This window comes from Balaenoptera physalus, assembly GCF_965194825.1.
Source record: "Balaenoptera physalus genome assembly, chromosome: 1".
NCBI classification, from domain to species: domain Eukaryota; kingdom Metazoa; phylum Chordata; class Mammalia; order Artiodactyla; family Balaenopteridae; genus Balaenoptera; species Balaenoptera physalus.
Window position 1 is genome coordinate 41,609,068 of NC_138882.1, and position 23,773 is coordinate 41,632,840.

At 49.8% G+C, this 23,773-nt stretch overlaps 1 protein-coding gene across 10 annotated transcripts in view; it reads right to left on the reverse strand.

The window, feature by feature from the left end:
- LOC309665534 (uncharacterized protein) overlaps positions 1-23,773 on the reverse strand; it is a 107,694-nt gene that overhangs the window by 22,980 nt on the left and 60,941 nt on the right. For 3 of the 10 annotated variants that reach the window (XM_082472178.1, XM_082472174.1, XM_082472175.1), the window contains exon 4: positions 12,541-12,655. The exons of 5 other annotated variants lie outside the window; for them this stretch is intronic. In XM_082472178.1, coding sequence (XP_082328304.1) covers positions 12,541-12,655 — 115 coding nt within the window. Of the gene's footprint in view, positions 1-12,540; positions 12,712-15,221; positions 16,639-23,773 lie in introns of all 10 variants that reach the window. 2 more of the 10 variants (XR_014266481.1, XM_082472176.1) reach the window with 2 other exon arrangements.

The window sequence follows — 23,773 nt, forward strand, 5'->3', positions numbered from 1 at the left end:
TGAGCTCTGACTCCAGGCAAATGGCCAGAGCAGAAGGAGGGAGAGAAATCCAGGGTCCTCTGGCGCTGGCCCCACTGAAGAGGGGGGAAGTGAGAGCCACGTAAAAGCATAAGTCTCAGCAACACCTGGTTCTGGGCCTTTGAGGCTGGTCCAGAGAGGTCCCAAATCTGAAGTAAGCCCCGGGATGGTGCTAGAGAGTCTGAACCAGCAATCTCTCTGCCTCAGGCCTGAGCCCAGAAGACCTGTGATGGCTCCTGGGGTTGAGGAGGGGCAGGAGCCGCAAGTCCAAGTCCCGCCAAGCTTCTGTGGGACGTGTTTGCTGTCTGGTTGTCTCAACGACTTCCCTCGACCCCAATCCAGATTTGCTATTAACCAAAGACAAACAAATCAAGAGCCAAGTATCAGAAGTGATGCAAATTCCGTGTCAGCCCCGGGAGGCCCTGAAACACCTGGGCAATCAGCAAGGGCATGATGTCACCCAGAGAAATGCTTGGCTTGCAGGCAACTGTGGTCACGTGACACGGCCCGTGTGCCCGGGTCACACGGAGGGAGGGGTTCCCCTCTGAGCTCAAAGTGTCTGACAGAGAACCAAAACACAAACAGAAACTGTCCTGTCAGGGCGAAATCCGTAAGTCATGTGATGGGGCAGTTTCTCGCCTCAAAGTTTGAGTCACAGAAGCGAAGACTCAGAGCCAGCATTACTTAGCAAAATCAGGCCCTGCTGGGATGCTGGTCTGCTGTTTGCTTGGGCTGGAAAGTTGGATCCACTGGAATTCCAGTCACTCTCCTTTCAGGAAAGAAGTTCTGTAGGAGTTTCCTCAGAGGCACCTGCTCTAGAATTTCTTAGTGAAAGTCCCGGACCCAACACCAGACTTCCCCACTGGGCTGCTACCTCACTGCAGTGTCTCATCTGGGCTTGGCTTCCATGTTGGTCGGTCCCCAGTGGGAGGCCGGCAGCCTGGGCAGCCACTCCTCCTTCCCAGCCCAGAGTAGCCCACGTGGGCTGCTTCCGCAGCTGCTGATTCAAGCTAAGGGAAGATTTGGGCTCAGCAAATGCTGAGCAAATACCTGGGGCAAGTTGAAGGTTTTAGGTAGCAGGGAGGTATGAGGTGCTGGGTGCCAAGGGGCAACGGCCCACTCCATTCTCTTGCCCCCATTCTTCCAGGCTCCCACTCTTTGTAAAGCAGCTGTTCACCACCTGGATCCTGGCACTAGGCAATGGTGTGGGCAGTATGTAAGTGGGCAGCCAGGTCACTGCCCTCAAGGGGCTTATGTTCTATAATATTTAGGAAGATAACGCTATCACAACCCAACACAGTAACAAGCGACAGCGAACAGCATGTGATTTACCACAGACCCAAAGCAGTGAAGCACAGCAAGAAAAGCATGGATGGTCCCTGTACCAGACCCACGGCATCTGAATTCTAGCCAGGCCACTCACCAGCAGCTGTGTGACCTTGGGCAAAGCGCTTAAACTCTCTGAGCCCCAGTCTACACATCTAAAAACTGGAGATAAAAATTTCCAACTCACGGGGCTGTGGTAAAAAAATGAAATAATGGCTGCAAAACAGCTGGTAAATGCTCAGCACATAGTAGGTACTTGATAAACTGTAATAGTTCCCTTAATTCCTTTTTGGGCTGACATGGGCTATAAAAGATGAAGCATTTATGTCTGGTCTCCAAACCTAGAGCACATCAGAAGCAATAAAGTGAAAGCACTAGAAGGGAGGCTCAAAAAGAGAAGGGAAAATTAACACACAAAAGCCTGACAGTGAGAGAATACCTAGAAAAACTATAAAAGCAAATATAAAAACAAAATAGTGCGCAGGGACCATAAGGGTAGAAGCAAACAGCCACCCTCACCCCACAGCCTCCAGGGCCATCACCGTATCACAGGACAGCAGAGCCCATGTTGTTCTCAATGACGATGTATTTGATAGTCACTAGGAAGCCAGGGATGAGAATAGTGCGCTTAAAAAATATTTCCATCCACGATTTTTAACATTAAGAAAAAAGTGCCTAAAGTGTGTGGGACTGGTAAATTTTCAGGTGTCCAGAAAATTCACCTGCCACAATTTCCCAGTGGTTGGATTAGCTGAGTTTTTACTCTACTTTTTATATATTTGTCAGAGAGCTTAGAACCATACTGAGCACATCACGGGGGCTTATCAGACGGTTTACTGATAAATTTATACAGTGTTGGAATACGGTTTTTTTCTGTTTCCTGTTTTTAACCCTTCAATGCATTAACTAATCGAGGCCAGGGACAGGATCCATCTTCTCTTTGAAAGGGCAATACTGTAACTGATTATCTTCAGCCTCCCCTGCTACCCTCACCAGCCCGTTCCTCTTTCTATATTCCAGGTTTTAGTCAATGGTGCCATCATCTACTAGACAGCAACAATGACAAAAGCAATAATAATAATTATGTTAACGAAATTAGCGGGTTCTGTTCTCTAAGCACTTGCCAGGCTATGTACACCTTGCTTTTTCTCCCTAAAGTCCTGCAAGGTAGGATTATTTCAGTTCTCAGATGCAGAGGGTGAGAGTCAGAGAAGTAACCTGCTTCAGGTCACCCAGCTCCTAAGGGGCAGAGATGCATCTGACCCCTTCGCTCAGGGCGCAGTCTGCCAGCCCGAGGCAGGAATGTTCCCGGGACTCAGAGCAGCCCGGCACGCTCCTCACCGGTCAGGCCTCCCCAGCTCTTGGCAGGTGGCAGACTGCTGGCTGCTGCCCAGAGCAGGAGGGACTTGGCGCGAGCAGAGACCCCCTGCCCCACTCGCCCTCCAGCCTGGGGTGGGCCTCCCACCCTCTCCCTTTCCCTGTCTCTGGGGTCCCCAACAAAAGGTGCTCTCATCCCCCACACATCTCCTCAGTTTTCCATTTGATTTTTGACTTTTATTTCATGCTAATGCTAAGCGTAAAACAGATTAAATTCTGCTGGCAATTAGCCCATAAGTAAGTAAGATATCCCTACAGTTGAAAACACCCACTTGGAACAATCTGGGCCTCTCCATTCCCTTTTCCTTCTGACCCTGTCAGAGTTCTGTTCTGGAAACACACAGAGAGCCTCCCCATCTCTGAACCCTCTTCTTTCCTTCCTCTCACATATGTACTGAGTCTGGCAGGTGACAAGTGAGCCTGGCAGGGACAAGGGAGCCTGGCAGATTCTGGAATTTGAATCTAGACTGCCATTTACATGACCCTGAGTGAATTATTGAATAGCTTTAGCTTTCATTTTCCTTATCTCTAAAACGGAAACTGGAACTGCTCCCTGGCATGTGAAGATAACAGAAGCTTCCCCTCCCCAACCTGTTTTAATAAAGTGCCTGGCATGTGGTAAGTTCTTATCTCATCCTACTGTGGCCCATTTCTTCCATGAAGTCTTCCTTAACTGTCCCAATTGTGGCAGAGACAGTTAACTACCAACCCCATCCCTACTCCCCCTTTTTTCATTACTAACAAAACCCCAAGTTTATTTGGGGGAGTAATATGCCCAGCTAAGAAACTACATTTCCCAGGCTCCTTTGCAATTAGGGTGTGCATGGGTCACAGGTATGGCCAGTGAGATGTAAATAGAAGTTGCTGGGAGAGGCTCTGAGAAAGCTCTTTAAAGGAGGCTGACTCAAGTGTGCCCTTTTGCCCCTTACCGTCTTTCTCCTTTTCCTTGTCTGGAATGCAAATGTGATGTCTGGAGGCACAGTGGCCATGTTATGACCATATGGCAACCTGAAGACGGAAGTCACATCCTAAGTATGGCAGAGCAGAAGAGTAGAGGAAATCTTTGCCATGGAGGGTGTGGTCCACCAGACGTCAGGATTTATGTTACATGAGGGAAGAAGAAACTAGTTATTTAGGATTTCTATTATATGTAACCCAACATAGTCCTTATGGATATGTAGGTTGGTGACCTTGCCCTCTTCTCTGAGCTCCAGTCACACATATGGTCACGAGTATATTCAGGAAGATTTTGGTTATAAGCAAAGTAGCCTAACAATCTAGACTTTTTGGAGTCACATTATGTGAGGAGTAGAAAGTTTCTGACTCATGTAGGGTGTCTGTGCCCCAAAGCTAATGAGGTCCTGCACTAAAGTTGGTTCTCTGTCACCTGCTCCTTATCTTATGGGAGGAATGAAAGACAGTTGGATGCTATTGCAAAGCAAACATTGTTTGCAGGACTGTAGGATTTGTTAAATGCAGAATGACAGGGAATGAGTGAGCAGAAGAAAGCAGGTCTCCAACCCACTTGTGAGGTCTGGGAAAAACTTGGTGCATTCTGATTATAAGAGTATGGCCTCTAGGGACTTCCCTGGTGGCGGAGTGATTAAGAATCCGCCTGCCAATGCAGGGGACACGGGTTCAAGCCCTGGTCTGGGAAGATCCCACATGCTGCATAGCAACTAAGCCCGTGCGCCACGACTACTGAGCCTGCACTCTAGAGCGTGTGAGCCACAACTACTGAAGCCCGCGTGCCTAGAGCCTGTGCTCTGCAACAAGAGAAGCCACCGCAATGAAAAGCTCGCGTATCACAACGAAAAGTAGCCCCTGCTCACCGCAACTAGAGAAAGCCCGTGCGCAGCAACAAAGACCCAACGCAGCCAAAAATAAAAATAAATAAATAAATTTATAAAAAAATAAAAGGATGGCTTCTAGACCATGGAGAAGTAATGAGTCCTACCTTGAGCAGCATAAGTATTTCTTCACATGTCCACATTCTGCATCCCCAATGAGTTCAAATTTGCAGTTAAATTTAAAGGCATTTATTCACGTCCCACATGGAAGTTTCTGTGCTAAGTGCTGCAGGGAACTCAGAGATGAAAAAGATCCCGGCCTTGCCCTCAGGGAGTTGACAGTCGAGCTGGGGAATGGCAAAAGCATATATGATTCTCACATGAATGCAGGAGGTTGTGGAAAGTCAATCATAGAAGTCAAGAAGGATGGGGAAATACAAAGGAGGAGGAGACTGAGGCCTTGAAAGGAAGGTGCATCTGAGCTGGGCTTTGGAGAATAGGCGGCATTTCAGCAGGGGGCAGGGCGGGGAGGGCTTGCCCAGCCTGAAGGAGCAGCAGGAACAAGATGCAGAAAGGTCACCAGGCCTGGGCTGAGTTCAAAATGGTCACAGTCTAGTAGGGCTACAGTGTTGGGGGCCTGAGGAGGTGAAACTTGGGTGCTGAGTGTGGGAGATAAAGCTATGATTGAGTTTAAAAATAAAAACAATGATGCGGCACGCACTGTGTGTGTAACATGTGCCCGGCACGGTTCTAAGTGCTTTCTGTGGATTAATTCACAGCAACCCTATGAACCACAGTGACTGCCCCTGGGAGGGGAAGTCCAAAAGACAGAATTGGAAAGGAGACTTCTTACAGTGTAACTTTTGTAATTTTTGAATTTTGAGTCATGTGAATGCTTACCCTATCTTAAAGCTTAATATGAAATTTAAAAGAGGAAAAAAGGGAGGCTTCCCATTCTGAACTGAAGGAAGAGAAGGGAGAGAAGGAAGAAAAGGTGGCCAGATTCTAGCCCTTCAGTGATGGGTCTGGGTGAGGTCATGGGCCTCCAGCCAGGAGAGATTACAAGGTGAGTTCAGCCTTGATTTGCTAAATGACCCGGGACAGCTCCCCTTCCCTGGGGGTGAAGGGTCAGTGCTGCTCATGTGCCTAGAGGCCCTGCCTCAGACGGGGCCGGAAGACTGGCCTCCGTCTCTCCGCCTGCCATGGGAACAAGGGAAATGGACAAGGAAACACAGACTACGGCCTCATCAGTCATTGATAAACAAGAAGCAGAGCAGATTGGGAATGTGCAATGGTGAGGAGGACACAAGGATTCTGGACACTGAGTCCTGGTCCTGCCTAGCCACCAACTGTCCCTGTGACCTTAGATAAGCCATTTTCCCTTTGGGGTTCAGCTCCATCCCTGTCAACAGGGGCCTGGACCAGACTGATGGTCATCCAACTGCCACTCCCTCGCCCCTTCGCCCGCTCCAACCTACTTTACCTATTGGGCATCCCCTCAAGACTTCACAGAGGCCCTGGATTGAAAAAACGACAGCTAGCCAGTCAAAACGATAGCCAGTCTCACCTAGACGGTCTCCAGGCCAAGTGGTTTTGTCACTCCATAGCTCTGAGAGCCTCGCCACCTCCCCGGATACAACCCCTTCAGGCAAGGAGGTCACAGGAACACGCTTCAGTCAGCTAGGGGCTGAGCAGTGGGGACCCCACGCCCCTGGGTGATGGCAGGCCTGGCGGGGCAGCAGCAGGCAGCAGGTGGCTGGAGGTGGAGGTGTCAGTGCACATGGTGGAGGGCCCCTCTTGGGCAAAGCCAGGCAGATGCATTAACAGCCCAAGTGCAGTAGCAGCTGCAGCCTGCTGGTTGGTCCCTGGGAAAGTCGTGCTAGAGGTGGGGCACCTTCGGTGGAGGTCTCGCTACCTGAGCAAGGCACGTGGCTGCATCTTCCTGGCCCTCACGGTCAGGAGTAGCCAGCCCAGAGGCTGGCAAGCATCCTCAGAGAGCACTGGGTGTAGAGCCCATGGTTGCCCTCCAGGCCCGGAAGCCTCTCCTCTCCCTTCTCCTTACAAGTCCCTATGCCTCACTGTCATAACTTTGTCATAAGTTTTGCTCAAAACTTTCCTGTTGAACACAGAAGCCAACTTGAAGGAGCTCCCGATGGCCAAATTTGAGATAATTTGAGCAAAAAAAAAAAAAAAAAAAAAAAAAAAAAAGATCACAACAGATTATAACTTATAGAACAAGAGAAAAATACGAAATAATGCGTCTATACTGATATAAATGTTTGAATAAACAAGTAAGGGAAAAGGGAAAAGCCTTTCTTACAGCAAAATTTCAATTGATGAACATTAGAAAGGTGTGAAGGAAACAGAAAACCACCATTTGGCAGACACCCACGGTTGTGATTGTTTTAAGCAAGACTCATCAACGGAAACAAACATTTGTGGGTAAAAATAAGATGAGAAACAGGATGCTTACATCATCTCAAAGTAGTTCCCTACGAGATGCCTATTAGTAGCAAAGGGGAAAAGAGTACCTTTACAGTGGAAAACCTGGCAGACCCCACCTTACTCGGGCGATCACAGTCAACATAACGAGTACCACAACATATCGGCCTCATGTGCCACCTGACATGATGCACTGAGAAGGGCACAGCATCACTTCTGTGGTGTTCTTGTCAAAATGCACAACCCGAGGAAACACCAGACAAACCCAAATTGAGGTACATTCTACAAAATAACTGGCTAGTACTCTTCAAATGTATGAAGGCCATGAACGAGTAGATGAAGGTGCTGTCCCAGGCCAGAGAGACTACAGAAACACGATAACTAAGTGCTATAGGTGATCCTGGTTTGGCTCCTGGATAAGATGCAGAACATTAATGGGGAACTCGATGAAATCTGAATGAGGTTTGTAGCTAATGCTAATTTCCTGGTTTTGATGACTGTACTGTAAATTTGTAGGATGTTAACATTTGGGGAAACCAGGTGAAGGGTATTTGGGAATTCTTTGTACTGTTTTTGCAACATTTATGTAAGTCCGAAATTATTTTCAAAAAGTAAAACAGAAACCTTTTCCTCTTTTGTCCGACTTCCCCAGAGTCACTCCTGTAGCTGAGTGTAGCCAGCTACTTCACACGGTGTGTCGGTATTATTCGTTTATGTGTCTGCCTCCTTCAGGCTCCGAGTTCTAAGACAGGGACTATGTCGCATTAATCTTTGTTCTGGCCTCAGTTTATAAATCTTATTCGGGTGGGAGCTGACTGGCTGTTTCTCTCCAAGAAATTCCCTACTCTATCCACTCCCAGCGTAAGAAGCACCGCTGCTCTTTCAGCTGCTTAACCCAAGGTCCTAGGGGTCGTCGTAGGTACCTTTCTTTTTCTCTCATCCCAGGACCAGCAAGTCCTATTGGGGTTCTCCAGAGTTTATCACCAGCCAGACCACTTCTCCCCCATCCTCTGCCGGTGCCCTAAGTCAAGGGTACTCATTTCTCATCTGAACGTGAACCTCACACTCCTAACTGGTCTCCCCTTACCAGATCCTCAAATTTCTTTTCCACCGAGCAGCCAGAGGGATCTTTGAAACGGGAAAGTTGGGTCTCACGTCACTCCCTCCAGTGGTTTCCCATTGCAATTAGTGTAAAATCCCAATTCCCAGCACGTTCCATGAAGGTTCTATCCTATCTTCCCTCTCCTTGAACCTCTCTGCCCTCACCCACCCTGGTCCAGCCACATGGGCCTTCCGTCTCTCACATAGATATGCCAAGTTAGTTTCCATGTCTGGGGTGTGTATCTTCACATGAGCGTCTCCTTGTCAATATTCAGGCTTCAGCCCAGTTGTCACCTCCTCAGATAGACCTAACCCAATCTGTTAGCTAAATTAATCCTCTTCTCCCCCAGACACTCTTTGTCTGTGTGTTAGCTTGTTAGGGCTTCCATAACAGAGCACCACAGACTGGTAGCTTAAACAACAGAGGTTTATTGTCTCACAGTTCTGGAGGCTAGAAGTTTCCAAGATCACGGGGTCGGCAGGGTTGGTTCCTTCTGAGGGCTGTGGGGAGAACTTGTTCCATGCCTCTTTCCTAGCTTCTAGTGGCATGTGGCAATCTTTGGTGCTCTTGGCTTGTAGCTGCATCACTCTGATCCCTCTTCATCTTCACATGGTGTTCTCCCTGGGTACCTGTCTCTACATTTTCCCTATTTATAAGGATACCAGTCATGTTGGATTAGAGCCCACCCTAATGATCTCAGTTTAAATCAGTTACCTCAGTAAAGACCCTGTCTCCAAATAAAGTCATATTCTGGGGCTTAGGACTTCAACACATAACTTTTGGGGGAACACAGCTGAACCCATAACCATTCCATTACCTTGTTTTATTTTGTTTAGGGCTTTTATAACCATCTTAACTATCTCATTTATTTGTTTGTGGTCATCGTCCGTGTCCCGCAACTACAACATAAGCTACGTGAGGGCAGGGATCTGCCCCAGCTTTAGCGCTTGGTCCTTTTCCTGCCTTGCAGAGGGACACTAGCTCCTATTTCTACCGCATGAATCCGGATACTTCCCTTGGATTGCCCCAGGTGAGAGGAACAGGCCTGCCCCCATTCACTTTCCACAAGCAACCAATGTGCTTGCTACACGTTCATCGCTTAGCTCAAAGTCCAGTCAAAGATCGGCAGCATCAAAACCTGGATGCAGCCATGAATCTCTGAGCCCCAGAAATGCTCTACACATACCCAGGTTTCCTGCCCTCTTGCCAGTGCAGCATAGCCTGATGGCTAAGGGCATGGGCTGTAGAGCTAGACCGCTTGGGTCTGCCACTTAAGCTGAGAGACCTGGGTACATCACTTACCCACACTGTGCCTCAGTTTCTCCAACTATAAAATGGAGACAATTTAAAAAGTACCTCCCTAGTAAATTGTTATATAAAATGAGATCCCTACATGATAAACAGAATGTCTGACCATTAGGAAGTGCGTTATGCTAATCCAGGTCTCATCTTTTAGGCCTGGTCTGAAGTCTTGGAAAGTTCCTGGTGGACAAAGGGACCAGAGCCCAGGAGGTGTCTCTGGTCAGCTGGGGACACAGAGGCCCCAGGTTACTGCTCAGACTCCCCCTTCAGAATCCCCATTTGCCCCCAAAGACGGCAAGCCAGCACTGGGGAGATTTTGACCATAAGATGCTGGGTGGGCCTTGGAGTTTCACTGGTTCTTCTGGCTGATTGAGGAGAAGAAAAAGAAGGCTCTAACTCCTCAGACTCTTTCTGAACACTCAGTGTGAGGTATGCGGCTTCCAGATGACTCAGCAGGGCCAGTTCCCTTGGAATCAGCTGCTCTGGCTCAAAACTGTCCGTGTTGCAGCAGCCTCACTCAGCCACCCCCAGAAAAGCTAACCCACCACTCAACTTACTTCCTGATTTAATACCTATATATAGCCATGTGTATAGACCTTTCTATATATGTATGCACTTAGAAACCAGCGAGCCTAAAAATACCCCTGCCCCATACTTCATTTCTTTGTTTTCTGTAGGTTCCTTGTTCTAATTTTATAGCTCAGGAGACTGGAAATTGCTGTCAGAATGGAGTGACCTCCGTGGGTGGCAGGGGGACCAGAGGACAGGCTCTGTTTGGGAGACAGGAGGATCCATTCCCAGCCCCAGCTCTAAAGTCAACGTGCTGTGATGTGTTGGGATATCCTCCTCCTTGCTAAATCTCAGTGTCCCTCAAGTGAAGAAGGTATTGAACTTGATGATCTAGGTGTTTTCTTGCTCTTCCATTCATTGGCTAAGTGCAATGGTCCTCATGGGAAAAGCTGATGCAGACGCACCAGAACCACTGATTCCTGTTCATTCACTCAGTTAACAAATATTTGTTGAGCACTTACTGTGTATCTGATAAAAATCTCTAACCTCAGGGGACTTACATTCCCATTAGAGGAGATACATAATAAACAAAATAAATAAAGTTTATAGTATGTTTGACAGTGATAAGCGTCATGGAGAAAAAGAAAGTAAAAAGTGGGGACAGAAATTGGAGGGGGTGCAATTGTAACTAAGCAGGCTGGGGAAGACCTCACCGAAAAGGTGGCATTTGCATACAGACAGGAACGAGGCTGTACCCAGGACGGGAGGCAGTGAGCACGCGGAAACCTGGGGGAAGAGTCTCAAGCAGAGGAGCTGCACACACCAAGGCCTCAGGTGGGAGAGCGCCTGGTGGGTTTGAGGCCACTGGGGCTGGAGTGGAGCGAGCGGGCAGTGAACCCTATGAGCGCAGATGGAAAGATAAGATGGACCACTGCTCTGGATGGGATGGGGCACCCCTGGAGGGCAATGTGCTGAGGGGCGACCTCAGCTGACCTCTATCTTCACAGGATAGTCTGCCCCCTGGGATAGTTCACAACAGACTACAGGACACAAGGGTGGAGGCAGGGAGACCATTAAGGAGACTACTGAAAACAAGGCAGGACTGATGGTGGCTTGGAGCAGGGTGAGGGAGAGATGGGGAGAAGTGATCAGAATCTATATGTATGTGGAAGGGTTTGCTGATGGATTGGGCGTGAGTATGAGAGAAACAGAAGCCAAGAGTGACTCCAAGGTTTTTGGCTTGAGCAATGATGGAGCTGTCATGAACTCAAACGGAGAAGACTATGGGAGGAGAAAAGATCAGGAAGTCAGTTTTGGACCCATGAGGAGCGAGATGCCTATTAGACATCCCAGTGGAGAAGCTGAGTGGGTAGTTGAATGTATGAGTCTTGAGGTCAGAATAGAGTCTGGAATGGAGATGTACATTTGAGAGTTGCCAGCAGGCACATATATATGGTACATAAAGCTGCAGGCCTGGGTGAGGTCTGTGAGCTGGTGTGGGAGGATCCAAGCTCTGAGCTCCGGGGGACACCAACATTTAGAGATTGGGAGGTGAGAAGGAACCAGCAAAGGGGACAGAGAGCCAGGGAGGCATGGACAACCTCTCTCTAGGCTTTAGCTCATTTAGTAAAAGGGGAGGCTCGCCAGGGTCCTCTCCCACTCTGATACCTGTGCTTATAAGATGCAGAATGGAGCTGTGCCCAGATCGCAGCAGGAAACCCTTTCCTAGCTCTTGTCCAGGATGCATGTGGGATCCAGGCTCCTACTTGAGCTGCCCCTGGCATGGGGGCATCTGCAGATGGCCTGAGGTAGCTGGGCACGGTGAGGGGTGGGGAGTGGGGAGGCTGGCAGCCCTGCCCCCACCAGCAAGCCTTCTGCAGTCCCCGCCCAGGGAGGGGGGACGGCCAGGGCCAGGGCTGGAGAGGTAGGAGCTGGCTTTATTCTGACACTGCTTTCCTTCTGTGGAAAAAGAGCTTAACTTCTCCCTTGTGATAGATGCTAACAGGGGAATAAGTGCTTGGGATACTAACAACGCACACGATTCTGAGTATTTTTAACAAAAAAGGGGAGAGTGGTTTCTAATTGACATCTCTGTCCTCCAGTTATCTCATGGGAACTTGAAAAACATTTCTTGCCTGCCCAGAGGTAATGTCCCAGTCAGAGTTTTCCCCAGGATTTCTAGGATCTAACCTTGGGAAGAGCGGAACCAGCCCTGGAAGCAGCTGGGCTATCAGGATTCCTGGCCTCAGGGAGTGCAGGCTCAGCAGCCCTGCCGGAGTCTGACCCTGACGTGCTCCCAGCCAGCCCACTATTCCTCTCTCAGGCAGCCCGCACTTAGCCAGCTGGGGAGCTCTTGTTTTACTACTGCTAGTCACTTCCATTGCACATGGACTGTGTGAAGCATTTTATATATATTAACACATTTTCATATATTGTATATACATATATACATTTAATCCACAAGAATCCTACTATAACACCTCATAATAATTGAATAGACACATGCGATTAGCTCCAAGTGCCCCATCTTTTCTTAATCTTCACCGTAATGAGACTCCAAGTTTTGTGCAGTTGAATTCTTGGGATCCTACGTATGATGTTCTGATTAGGTTTTGCAGTATTATTGTTCCCTTTTACAAAGGAGGAAACTGAGGCTTAGAGAGATTTACTTACTGATGTCACTCAGGAAGCTGGAGATTTGTGCCCAGGCGTGCTGGCTCCATGGCCGATGGGCTTCATCCGCTTGCCGTAGGAGTCCCTGTACCTTCAAGGTCATCTCACCTGACGGCTGGGGAAACCAAGGACCGGAGAGGAGAAGTGCCTTGCTGCAGCTCACAGAGGGCCCTGACAGTTGAGAGTAGGCCCAGGAGTCCTTTCATGGGCTGCCCACCGCTCATTTATAGATATTCGCTGCCTACACACTACGGGCACTACCTGGTGAGCTGCTGGGGAGGCTCTTCCCAGGGCACAGCATCAGCCTGGTGTCTCTGATGCTCACCGTGGTTGGCCCTGTGACACTCACCATGGGCCAGGAGAGACGTGTCCTGTGGCCAGGAACCGTTCTGGGGAGGCAAAGATGAGCCGGCGGGAATCCTGCCCTTCGGGGTTTACCAGTTCACGCGCCCTAAACTACAGCAAGCATCACCCCTCCTGCCTCCCCCGCTGGGGGCCCTCCCTCTCCCGCTCCACCTGCTGGAATCCCAGGCACCTTTCAAGGCCCCTTTGGTTCACTTGACCTCCTCTGGGAGGCCTCCCTGCAGAATCCAGGCCCTCTTCCTCTCCCTAGCACTTAGTCTAAAGGCCTTTCTCTATCGCAGGTACTTGGCTGTGTTTGTGTCTTCTCCCTAGGCTGGCAGAAAGCCCCTCAGGGCCAGGACCACGTCTTGCCCCACCCTGTATGCCTCTTCCGAGCACCCAGGCTGATGTACTATAACATAACTTGCAGCACTAATTATGAAGCCGGCAGAATGGTGTTACCAAGTGAGGATTCTAAGAATTCAGAGGGGACGGAGGTTACTTGAGGAAAGAGTTAGTATCCTGCCTTGCTCTCCCTCTCAGAGAGAGATTATGCACATGAAAACAGAAGAGGAAGTGTTTAGGAAGAGGAAAGAGCTTGAACAAAGGCATGGAGACAAAATTCCAAGGAAGTGGAAACTAAGGGTCATGTATGGAGACAGCAAATCACTCTTATCTGGCTGGACCTGTGAAGGAGAAAAGGAAAAACTAAGGCTGGATGACAAGTGACCCTACCTCAAGAGGTCACTGTGAGGATTAAGTGAGTTCGAGCGCAGAGCAGCACCTTGCGGGCATTAAGGGTTATTGAGGCTTTAGCTGTTTTCTGTCCTTCTGCCCCGCCACCACCCATTTGCACCCCTCCCAAAGCGGGGGTGTCTGAATTCTTGGAACACTGGCTGGCAGGGGACTGGTGTTTTCCCTGCTGTTACCAAGTCTCTCAGGCTGAAGGTCATTCGTGTGTTTTAGGGGCCACAGAACTTTCCCTCCTCATGTACCCACTCCCTTTTCAGGGATTCATCACCTTGTTCTTTATTGTCATTATTATTAATTAAAACTACAAAGGGAATGTATGATCATTTTACCAAAATTGAAACATACAGATGAGTAAGAAGAAATGAAAATCACTTCAAATGCCACCATTTAGAGAGAATGCTGGTTAACATCTTAGGGTACCTCTCTCTCTCCAGACTTCTCCCCATTCAATATGTTTGTTTAAATATGTATGTGTATATATTTAGGCCAGGGGGTCAGCAAACGCAGCCCCAGGCCCTCCTTGGAGGCCCCCTTAGTTGGGTGGGGCACCAGATCACTGTGGTGGCTCTGAGCCCAGGACCCTGGCAGTTCAGAGACTGGACTTTTCTGCCTGATGCCCACGTGCTCCCCGCCCCTAACTGAGAGCCTCGAGCTGCCTTCTGCCTGCCCTGCACGAACGACCCTACCTGGAGCTGCTTTTTGATCCCTCCCATGGAGGCAACTTGCTGTGTGGGACAACTGCTTCAGAAGGAAAACCTGCAAGCAGCCCCTGGGAGTGAATTGGGCCTTTATGTGAAAAACCACTCTCTGCCGCATGCCCAGCTTCTCCTAAACCACTCTGGAAGGTGACTGTGACGTCCCTAATGACCAAGAGAGTGAGGGGATGGGGTGGGAGCCCGCAGAATGGCTGCAGCTTTACAACAGCTGGAGAACTTACTGGCAAATGCAAAGGTGACATTTATCCAGGTTTTCTCAGCTCCTCCCAAACATGGGGCAGTGGAGTTTGCTTTCAGTCTACCGTGGAATTTCTCAGAAGTCTTAAAAATCATAATGGCTATGATTTATTGATCATATATTCTGTGCCAGGCCCTTTACAGAAATTATGTTTAACCCTCACCTCAGTTTTACAAGGTAGATAAGGAAACTGAGGAAGGCCAGTGGCTCAACCCAGGCCCTGCCATCAGTAAGAGAGTAAGAGAGATCTGAACCCAGGTAATTGGACTCTAGAGCCCATGCTCTTTATTTTTGCATAAAAATGTATGTTTATTTGATTAAAGTGACCTATTCCCATAGTTAAACATCAAACAGGGCTAAAAGGCATGGTGAAAGCCAGTGGCCCATAGTTCAACCCTCTCTACTCCTCTGCCCTGCTCCCCAGAAGCAACCACTTCCAACTCAGTAGCTTCTTTTTTTCTGCTTTTTACTCTAGATTTCAAAATATCCACCTAAATACCTTTTCTCATGCATTTTTTCAAAAATAATCCCCCACCCTTTTCCCACTTCTTAGTTTCTTCTACATATAACAATTTCCCCCAGTTCCTTCAATGGATCCATCGGGGCCCAGCAATAATTTGCCCACTGCTCACCCGTGCTGTACGATCTGCCGGTCCTTGCCCTGGGTCCCTTGGCCCGGAAACTTCCCTTCCCCGCGCTGGTCCCACTGCTCAGGCTGGGCTGGCTCCTTGCTCTTGGTCCTGAGACTTCCCTCTGCCCTTTCCTTTGCTGGAGCCCCCGTTCCTGGATGCCATGGCTTCCTCTTTCATGATGAGCCCAGGTTTTGAGTCCTGCATGTCTGAAAGTGTCTTTACTTTCCCGTCACATTTGATTGATCATTTGGCTGAATATAAAATCCTGGTTGAAATAATTTTCCTTCAGAATTTTGAGGGCATTTTCCCATTACGTTCTATCCAGTGTATCTGGAGAGAAGTTTCATGCCCTTCTAATTCCCCTTCCTTTGTCTGTTAGGGGTTTTTTTTTCTTTCTGGGGCTTTCGTGATGTTCTCTTTATCCTTTGTGTTCTAAAATTTGATACTGATGTGCTTCTGGGGTGAACTGGTTTTTTGCTTACTGTGTTGGGCACCTTCTGTTGAGTTTTTTTTTTTTACTTTAGTTATCATATTTAAATTTTTCAAGAACTCTTTCTTTTCTGTTCCTTTCTCATGGAGTTCTATTTTTATGTCATATTTTCCTGAGGTTACTACTTTATAGGTTCTTCTAAAAAGTTATTTTAAGGTTTTTCTGCTTGCTACATGTTGTTTCCTTCTTTTCTGTTTGTTTTGACCTCTCTTTCGTTTCAAATGTCTGATCACCCTCCATATTAAAGAGCAAGGCAAGCCCATAGTCTAGTAGACGTCACAGTAGGGTGACCAGATGGCTAGAAGGCTGTTTTACTGGGAAACTTCAAATAACATTTTGTGGAGATCCTTTCCTAGGACCAGAGGATGGGGGTGATGAAGAATTCAATCTATCCGGAGAAGAATCTTCCATTGTCTGCCTGGAAGGGAAGTGACACTTAGCTGCTGGTGTCCTGGGAGCAGGCAGAGAGTCTGAGGGGCCATAATTTACTTAGTTTTTTATTTTACTCTCCCAGTTTTCCAGCTCCTACCTCACTGTCACCCTCTGCTGTGACTAGTCCTGGAGTCCAGAGCATCTCCAACTCATCCTCTCCAGATAATGGCTTCTGGTCTCTCGCATGGAAAAAGAGACCTGGAGGGGGTGGTGCTTGCATTTCTGAGCCCTGGGCCTCACTCCTGTCTTCTGTGGTACCTGGTACCTCTTAGCACCCAACCCTCGCAGACTCTGTGGGGCTCCTTGCTCAACTTCTTATCATTTTCCTCTCTCGTACACATGTGGACTGTGCCTTTCCCAGCTCCACTCAGAGACTGCTCCTCTACCCACATGCCCATCTGAAAAGGGTTTGGAAGTCTTTCCTCTGCAATGGTCTCCTCTCTTCTCTTCACCCTTTTGGCTTAAAGCCTTTGGAATTCCACTATTAGTGACTATCTGGGGAAAGAGGTGAATGAAGTAGAATTTAGGAGGGCTGTATCAGTTATCCATGATCGTTATAACAAATCACCCCAAAACTTAGTGGCTTGTAACAACAATAATTTACTACTTTTCATTATGCTGTGGGTCAATGGGGTGGTTCCTCTGATGGTTTCACCTGGGCTCGCTCACGCAGCTGCATTCAGTTAGCAGTTGGTTGGGCTGGAAAACACAAGCTGGCCGGTTCATAAGCCTGGTGGCTGCTGCTGCCTGTTGACAGGGATGCCTCGGTTCTCCTCCACTGGCCCCTCACCTTCCAATAAACTAGACTAGCTTCCTCAAGACATGATCTCAGGGCAATGTTCCAAAAGATTCAAGGCAGAAGCTGCAAGGTCTCCTGAGGCCGAGCCTTAGAAGTCATGCCGTACCACTTCCACTGAATTCTATCGGTCAAAGCAAGTCAACCCAGATTCAAGGCCTTTTCTCTTGATGGGAAGAGCGGCAAAGTTGCACTGTAAAGGGGTATGTATGCAAGAATAAGAAAAGCTGTTGCAGCCATCTTTACCAAAAAAATTCTATGATAGAGGGAGAGAAAATAAATGCAGGAGATCAAGCCTCCATGTTGAACTGGAAGTCTTCCTTGCTCTTTGTATCACCCCACACCACCAGGGTCTGTGTCCTGAACGGGCAGATCATACAGCATGGGTGAGCAGTGGGCAAATTATTGCTGGGCCCCGATGGATCCATTGAAGGAACTGCCCTGGACATTCTTTACAGAACTTTGCTAACCAAACCTCCATCGTTCTAGGTAGTTGTGAGTATACAGACCATAACCCCACACTGGAGAGAGGAGTAGAGCACAATAACTACTATCGAAGGGTTTAGAAATGGAGAAACTTGGATCAAATCCCAGTTCCACTACTTACAGCCCTATTACCTTAGGCACATTACTTAGTCTCTCTGAGCCTCAATTTCCTTATCTGTAAAAATGTAAAATAAACGAATTAACACATGTAAAATCCATACCTAGCACAGTGTTTGACACAAAGCAAGTGTCCAATAGTACCAGTAAGTGATTTTTCTGGGAAAATATTACATTTCTAATGATTTAACCACTGGAGATGGAATTTGAGAAAAAGAGTTTAAGTCCAGGGTTTTACAGAAATAACTTCCAGGGCTGTTGCAAGGGTTCAATGAATTAAAACAGTTAAAGCACCTAGAAGAGTGCCTGACACATCAGACACGTTCAGCAAGTGTTTTACGTGCAGCCCTGCTTGCTTAGGTGGGTGCGTCAAACGCACCTGGGCTCTGACAGGGCCACTGTGAGGAACACCACCACCTGTCAGGGATGGCGGCGTTTGCTCCATCAGGCGGGGGACAGGCAGCAGGGTCAGAGTCATTGTGTCTGCTCTCCAAAGGCCGAGCGGTCAGCTCACAGGTGTGCCAGTCTCTACAGCTGAGGTTCTTAACCTGGGTTTTATGGTTGAGCCTCAGGGGCTAAGAACCACCTGGTACTGCACAGAACACACTGGGTGTGAAAGCATCTTTCTGGGGCTAGAGTTCACAGTTTAGATTCTCAGAGAGGTCATTAACCCTCAAAATACCGAACATCTCAGCTCTAGAGGCTCTTCTGTCCTTCCAACTTATATCCTTCTGATGTGGTTTGGGTTGAGAAATAGAAGTGTTTATCATGTTAGAATTACGATTAAAGTAGGAGTCAACAGTACCTGAAAAAGCCAGATGGGCTCTCCTGTTGGAGAGGGGGTGAGCTTCACAGTGAACGACGCTATGGACTCCAAGTTTTGCTGCCCAGCGGTCTGCTTTTGCATCCTGACTTTAGCTGTTTGCAAAATGTGGATGACTAGACAAGTGGCCACCAGTGAAGTGAGCTGGTTTTCACAGTGTCCACGCTATGGGCATTTCAGTGTCTGCAGACCACGCATCCTGAGCCCTGTGTGTGCTCCATCCTAACCTGTGGGTTTGGGTCCATCAAAGCAATCCCCACGCTGCACCCAGGAGCAGACGGGGGAGGGTCGGCCTTGTCTGGTGACCTTCAGTGGCATCTGTCTAAGGAGATCACCTATTCTTCGACAGACATTTTCTCATACTAGTCCTTCTAACATAGTCACATTTATGACCAAAAGAGTCAACTTTTAAGGCTGGAGCTTTCCTCATGAACATGGCAGTGTATAGTTTTTAAGGGGAAAAAAACAATCCCAACAGAACTGCAACACCTAAGCTAAATCTTCCTCTCTCTTAAGTTTAAGTTTTTATCTCCTTCCTCTTTTGTGATTCAAAGGCAGAGAGAAGAGGAGTCACCCAAACTGTGAAATATTCTTTGGCTGACCCGGTTCTGGGAGGGTTATGCAAAAGCCTTGGAAAGGACTCGGGGAGTGACCTGCAGCCTGACTCAGAAGCACCCTAGGAAATCCGGTGGCAGGCAGAAAGTGAATTCTGGAGCCCTTTGAGATCCGTACAAATCCACTGCGAGGCATCCACTCTCCCCAGCTGGAGGCTGTCTCCCTTTCCCCCCTGCCCTCACCCTCACTGGACGGCACTCACCCTCAGGTGGGCCTGAGGAGGCAGCCAGGCCCAGGGCAAGTTAGCCTATCTCTGCAGAAGGCCCTTCCGCCGTGCCTCTCACCACAGGGATTCGGTGACTCACTCTGAAAAAGGCATCATAAATTTCTTCCTAAGAACACACTTGTCACTGAACCATTCCAACAATTTGGCAGGACAAGAGATCTGGCTCAAGGCAGCAGGGCCAATAGGTAATCCCCTGTTTATAGAGTGTTTCCCTCTCAGGGCTGGAGAGGGGCAAGGACCCTCAAGTCAATGTCATACATTCCATTTAGAGCTGGAATGCTCACACCCACTTCACAGATGAGGGATGCAGTGACTCAGGGCCTCCAGGCCCAGCTGGGACAGACCCTGCCCCTTGCCCGAGCTGGCAGCACTGTGGAGGGACCGTGGTGGTAGACAGCTGGGGTTGAATCCTGGCTCTGCCTGTTCCAAGCTGGGCAACCTTAGGCAGCTTCCTTAACCTCTCTAGCCTCTCGTTTCTCCATCTGTGAAATGGGATAATACTTAACCCATGAGGCTTTTGTAAAGACTCAGTGAGGCACGGTGGGTACAGAGCTTTGCGCACAGCGCCAGCAGGCAGTGAGAGCTCCCGCGTGCGGCTGCTAGGGTTCTGTGCTGACTCTGGTCGGGCCCCACGCGCCCCCCTCAGCTCCTGGCTCCTCCACCTGGCTTCCTGCTGTCCTCTCCTTTGGTGCTCTGTCCTCTCATGCTTTCTTCAGAATAAAGAAAGGTGGCCACTCCTACACTGTATTACTTCACACTCTCAACTAGCATTTGAGGGAGATACTCATTCCTAGCTGATGGGGCGGAAACTGAGGCCGGGTGAGTTTGGGTGACTTCCCCGAGGCCACCACCAGGGGCGTGACAGAGCCAGCAACACGCAGCACAGCGCTCCCAGGGGAGGCCCAGGATCCAGGACCAGCTGCCAGCAGGGAAGTTCCGGATGTGACCTAGTATTTCTGTCACTGAATTCTTCCCAGGCAGCTCACTCTTGGGACCCTGGACAGTTGCCAAGGAGGTGTGAACGAGAAGGCAGAGAGAAGGCTTCCTTTGGAGGGGGCAGGGAGGCAACTGAGCTGCCATTTACTGAGCCCTTGCCATGTGCCCTCCGTGCTAACTTTGTGCACCTTTAATCCACACACACACTCCTGTGAGCCAGGCTTAGGGCAGTCCCTACTTCACAGAGGGCTCAGGTCACTCGCCCCAGCCTGCACCTGGGTGTCCAGTTGTGTTGTTCATCTCTCCACCTGGTGCCTCCCATCAACGTGGCATGAACTTTGGCCAGAGCAGTCAATTTTGGAAACCACTTCCAGGCTAAATGACCTCAACCCACCAGCAGGGGCAGAACTGGTGGACCCTGTGTCCCTTCAGGAGCCCCCAGGCCTCTTACTAAGCATCCTTGAGCTTGTGTGTGAGTGTGTGTGTGTGTGTGTGTGTGTGTGTGTGTGTGTGTGTGAGTGAGGGGCATCTCCTGCTGCTTCCATGCATCCTGGGGAACCAGGGGGCATCAGCCCAGGCAGCAGCCTCCTCAGGATCGCCCACCTAAAAGCCACCTCTGAGTGTCTGCAGTGGAGCTGGACTTCATTAAAGAGCGAGGCAGGTCCTGGAGCGCACAGGGTCCTCTGCCTCTTCCTGCACTAAACTGTCCCCACGCCACCCCTTGAGGACGGGAACAAGCTCCCTGAGAGCAGGAGCTCTGCCTCATTCTCCTCTGTCTCTCCATCACCCAGAACAGTGCCTGGCTCTCAACAGACATTTGTTGACTGACGGACTGACTGACCGATGATGGTCTGACTGACGAACACCAGCCAGCCCCAGTGATAAACGGCAGCCAACGTGGCAGGAATTTGCTGGGCTATTAACGGGTGAGGGGTCCACATGGCTCCCGAGGCAGCTGCCGTGTGGAGAGCCGAGGCGGGCGGCACAGGCAGGCTGGACAGAAGGAACGTGAGGAGGGCTCCAGAAAGCACGGGTTCCAACTGGCTGAGGCCACTGCCAACGAGAGAGGCTGACAGGCTGGCCAGGGGGCCGCAGCCTGGGAGCCTAAGGCTGGCTGGCCACGCGCTGGGCCTCTGTCATGTGCTATCAGGGCTGCTAAAGGGCTTCTGCCCCCAGCACCACCTCCTCTGTCTCTGACACTGAGTCCACCAGGAGAAAGGGCTGTGGGGTAATGGAAGTCCTCCGGACTGGGAGGTACAAGATCTGGGTTGGAATGACCTCCTCACTGCTCCTGTGTTCTAGCTCCTAGCCGGTACCTAGGGACTGTCCCTCCACCTGTCCATCACGGCTTCGCAGGACTGCTGTGGATTCGAGAGCCTTGAATCTGTGAAGGCCCTGGACCCCTATTCTGCACCCGTCACAGCTGAAGGCACTAACTCCGCCAAGATGCCACATCCCTCAGATGTCTCCTCTAGTGTGGACTTTCCACACCCCAGCTCAGAGCACCAAGTCTTTCCAGGCCTGGTACCCCCTCCACATCCTGCACCTCTGCCCTCCAGACCCGGAAGCCCGGCCTCCCTGTGGAGCAGTCCTGACACAGAAAAGGAAATCATTAGCATAATCACCAGTTCAGTTCTCTCCACTCACTTCTCTGTGGGAACAATTTGCTGGTGCCCAGAGGCAGGGCTGCTCCCACAGCCACCAGGCCGGTGGCGGTGAGGCTTCGGGAACTGTGGAATCCCAAGCCAATTAAGTGGAAGTGATGTTCTCGGGGAAACAGGCTCGCGTTCCTGCTGCTCTGAACACGTCACATTAAACACAAAAGCGGCCTTTGGAAAGTGCAGAGAAGGCGCGGAGGGATGTGAACGACAAAGATGATTAGAGGGCTGGGAAGTGAGGTGGATGTGGGATGAAAGGTTAAGGCAATTGAAGTGTTTAGCCTGAAGGAAAGAGGAATGAGGGGCAGGCCACTTCATCATTTGTCCTTCTGCTGTAGAAAGATGATTGCCCCTTGGCTCTGACCCTCCTCCAAGCCTGTGTTCTCTTGTCCTCACTCTCTGTATCTCATCCATCTCTGTGCTCTGTTTACTTGTCAATTCATTTTGCCATTTATGGAGCATCTACTCTGTGCCAGACTCTTTGCCAGGTTCTGGAGATGAAAACAGAGTCTCTGCCTTGAAGGTCAAGTGGGAGAAGTGGGCCCATAACCCCAAACTACCAACACTATAGGACTGGAAGACTAGAGGACCACAGGTCCTGTCTCAGGTCTCAGAGGAGGGAAAGACCATGGGTCAGGTGTGATGGGAGTTCATGAGCAAAGTGGGTCCTCAGTCCTGTCTGGGCATCAGGGGAGGCTTCCTGCAGGAGGTGACGCCCAAGTGTAACCTTGAAGAATGACTCAGTGAGCCAGGCGAGGACAGTTCGGGAGGGCATTCTAGGCAGTGGGAGCAGCCCGAGCAAAGGCCCAGGACATAAAATGCAGAGTGCGTACAGGCAGCTGCTAACTGTTGGGCTTTACTGAAGTAAAAAGTAGAGACCGATGTGGTGTGGGGTATGGCCAGAGGGCCACACAGGGCCCAGATCCCAAGTCCCTGACCCTGCGTTAGGGAACGTGGGCTTTATCTGGATGCAGCACTTCCCGGAGTGTTCGGAATAACACAGTCACATGCAGTGTTAACAGATGTTCCCCCAAAATAAAAGGTGCTTCTTGGTCAAATAAGTTGAGTGACGTTGAGTTAAACTAGTGGTTCTCAAGTGAAGGGCAATTTGCAAAAGGGAACATTTGGCAATGTCTGGAGATATTTGTGTTGCCCTGATTTGGGGGTAGGGTGCTACTGGCATGTGGCAGGTCGAGGCCTGGGATGTTGTCGACCGTGCTACAATACACAGGACAGCCCCCTACAGAAAATTCTGCCCCAGCCCCGCCCCAGGGCTCCCAGAGACCCTACCCAGGCCCCGCCGGATCTCTCAGCATTCTGTACTATCGTGGTCTGTTTGCTAGTTGGTCTCCCCACTAGTCCCTGCACTGGACTATGCAGGTCCGAATGGCTGTGTTCAGATAGTCAGTATTTGGGGGAGGGAGGAGGAGAAAATATAGCAGAAGAGGACGTCCTGGCAGGGTTGGGTGGAGGGAGTTGCACTGGGGGGAGTCTGCCTCCTGGGGCATAACTCCTGCCGGCAGGACTGGCGGGTCATTCTAGGAGCGCTTCCCATCCTAGCAGCCCCCATCGGCTGCAGCTGGAAGGTGTGGGACTCAGACCCAGCCCTGACGAGCTGGACAGGTCAGAGTCAGGGACCCACTCTATGCTGTGCACTGTGTGGGTGCTGGGAAGAGGGTCCCTTACGGCCAGGTTCTTGCCTGTTTTAATGTTCTCCATAGCAACCTTTAACAGAGCCATCCATTCATTCATTCATTCATTTCTTTAACTTGGCTGCGTGGCCCGGCATGTGGGATCTTCGCTCCCCCACCGGGGATCGAACCCATGTCCCCTGCAGTGGGAGTGCTGACTCTTAACCACTGGACCGCCAGGGAAGTCCCTCACATAGCTATTTTTAAGTTTATTTGTCTGTCTCTTCTCCTCACTCCCCTTCCCACCTCAGGCCCCATTAGGCAGGGATTTTCATCTGGATT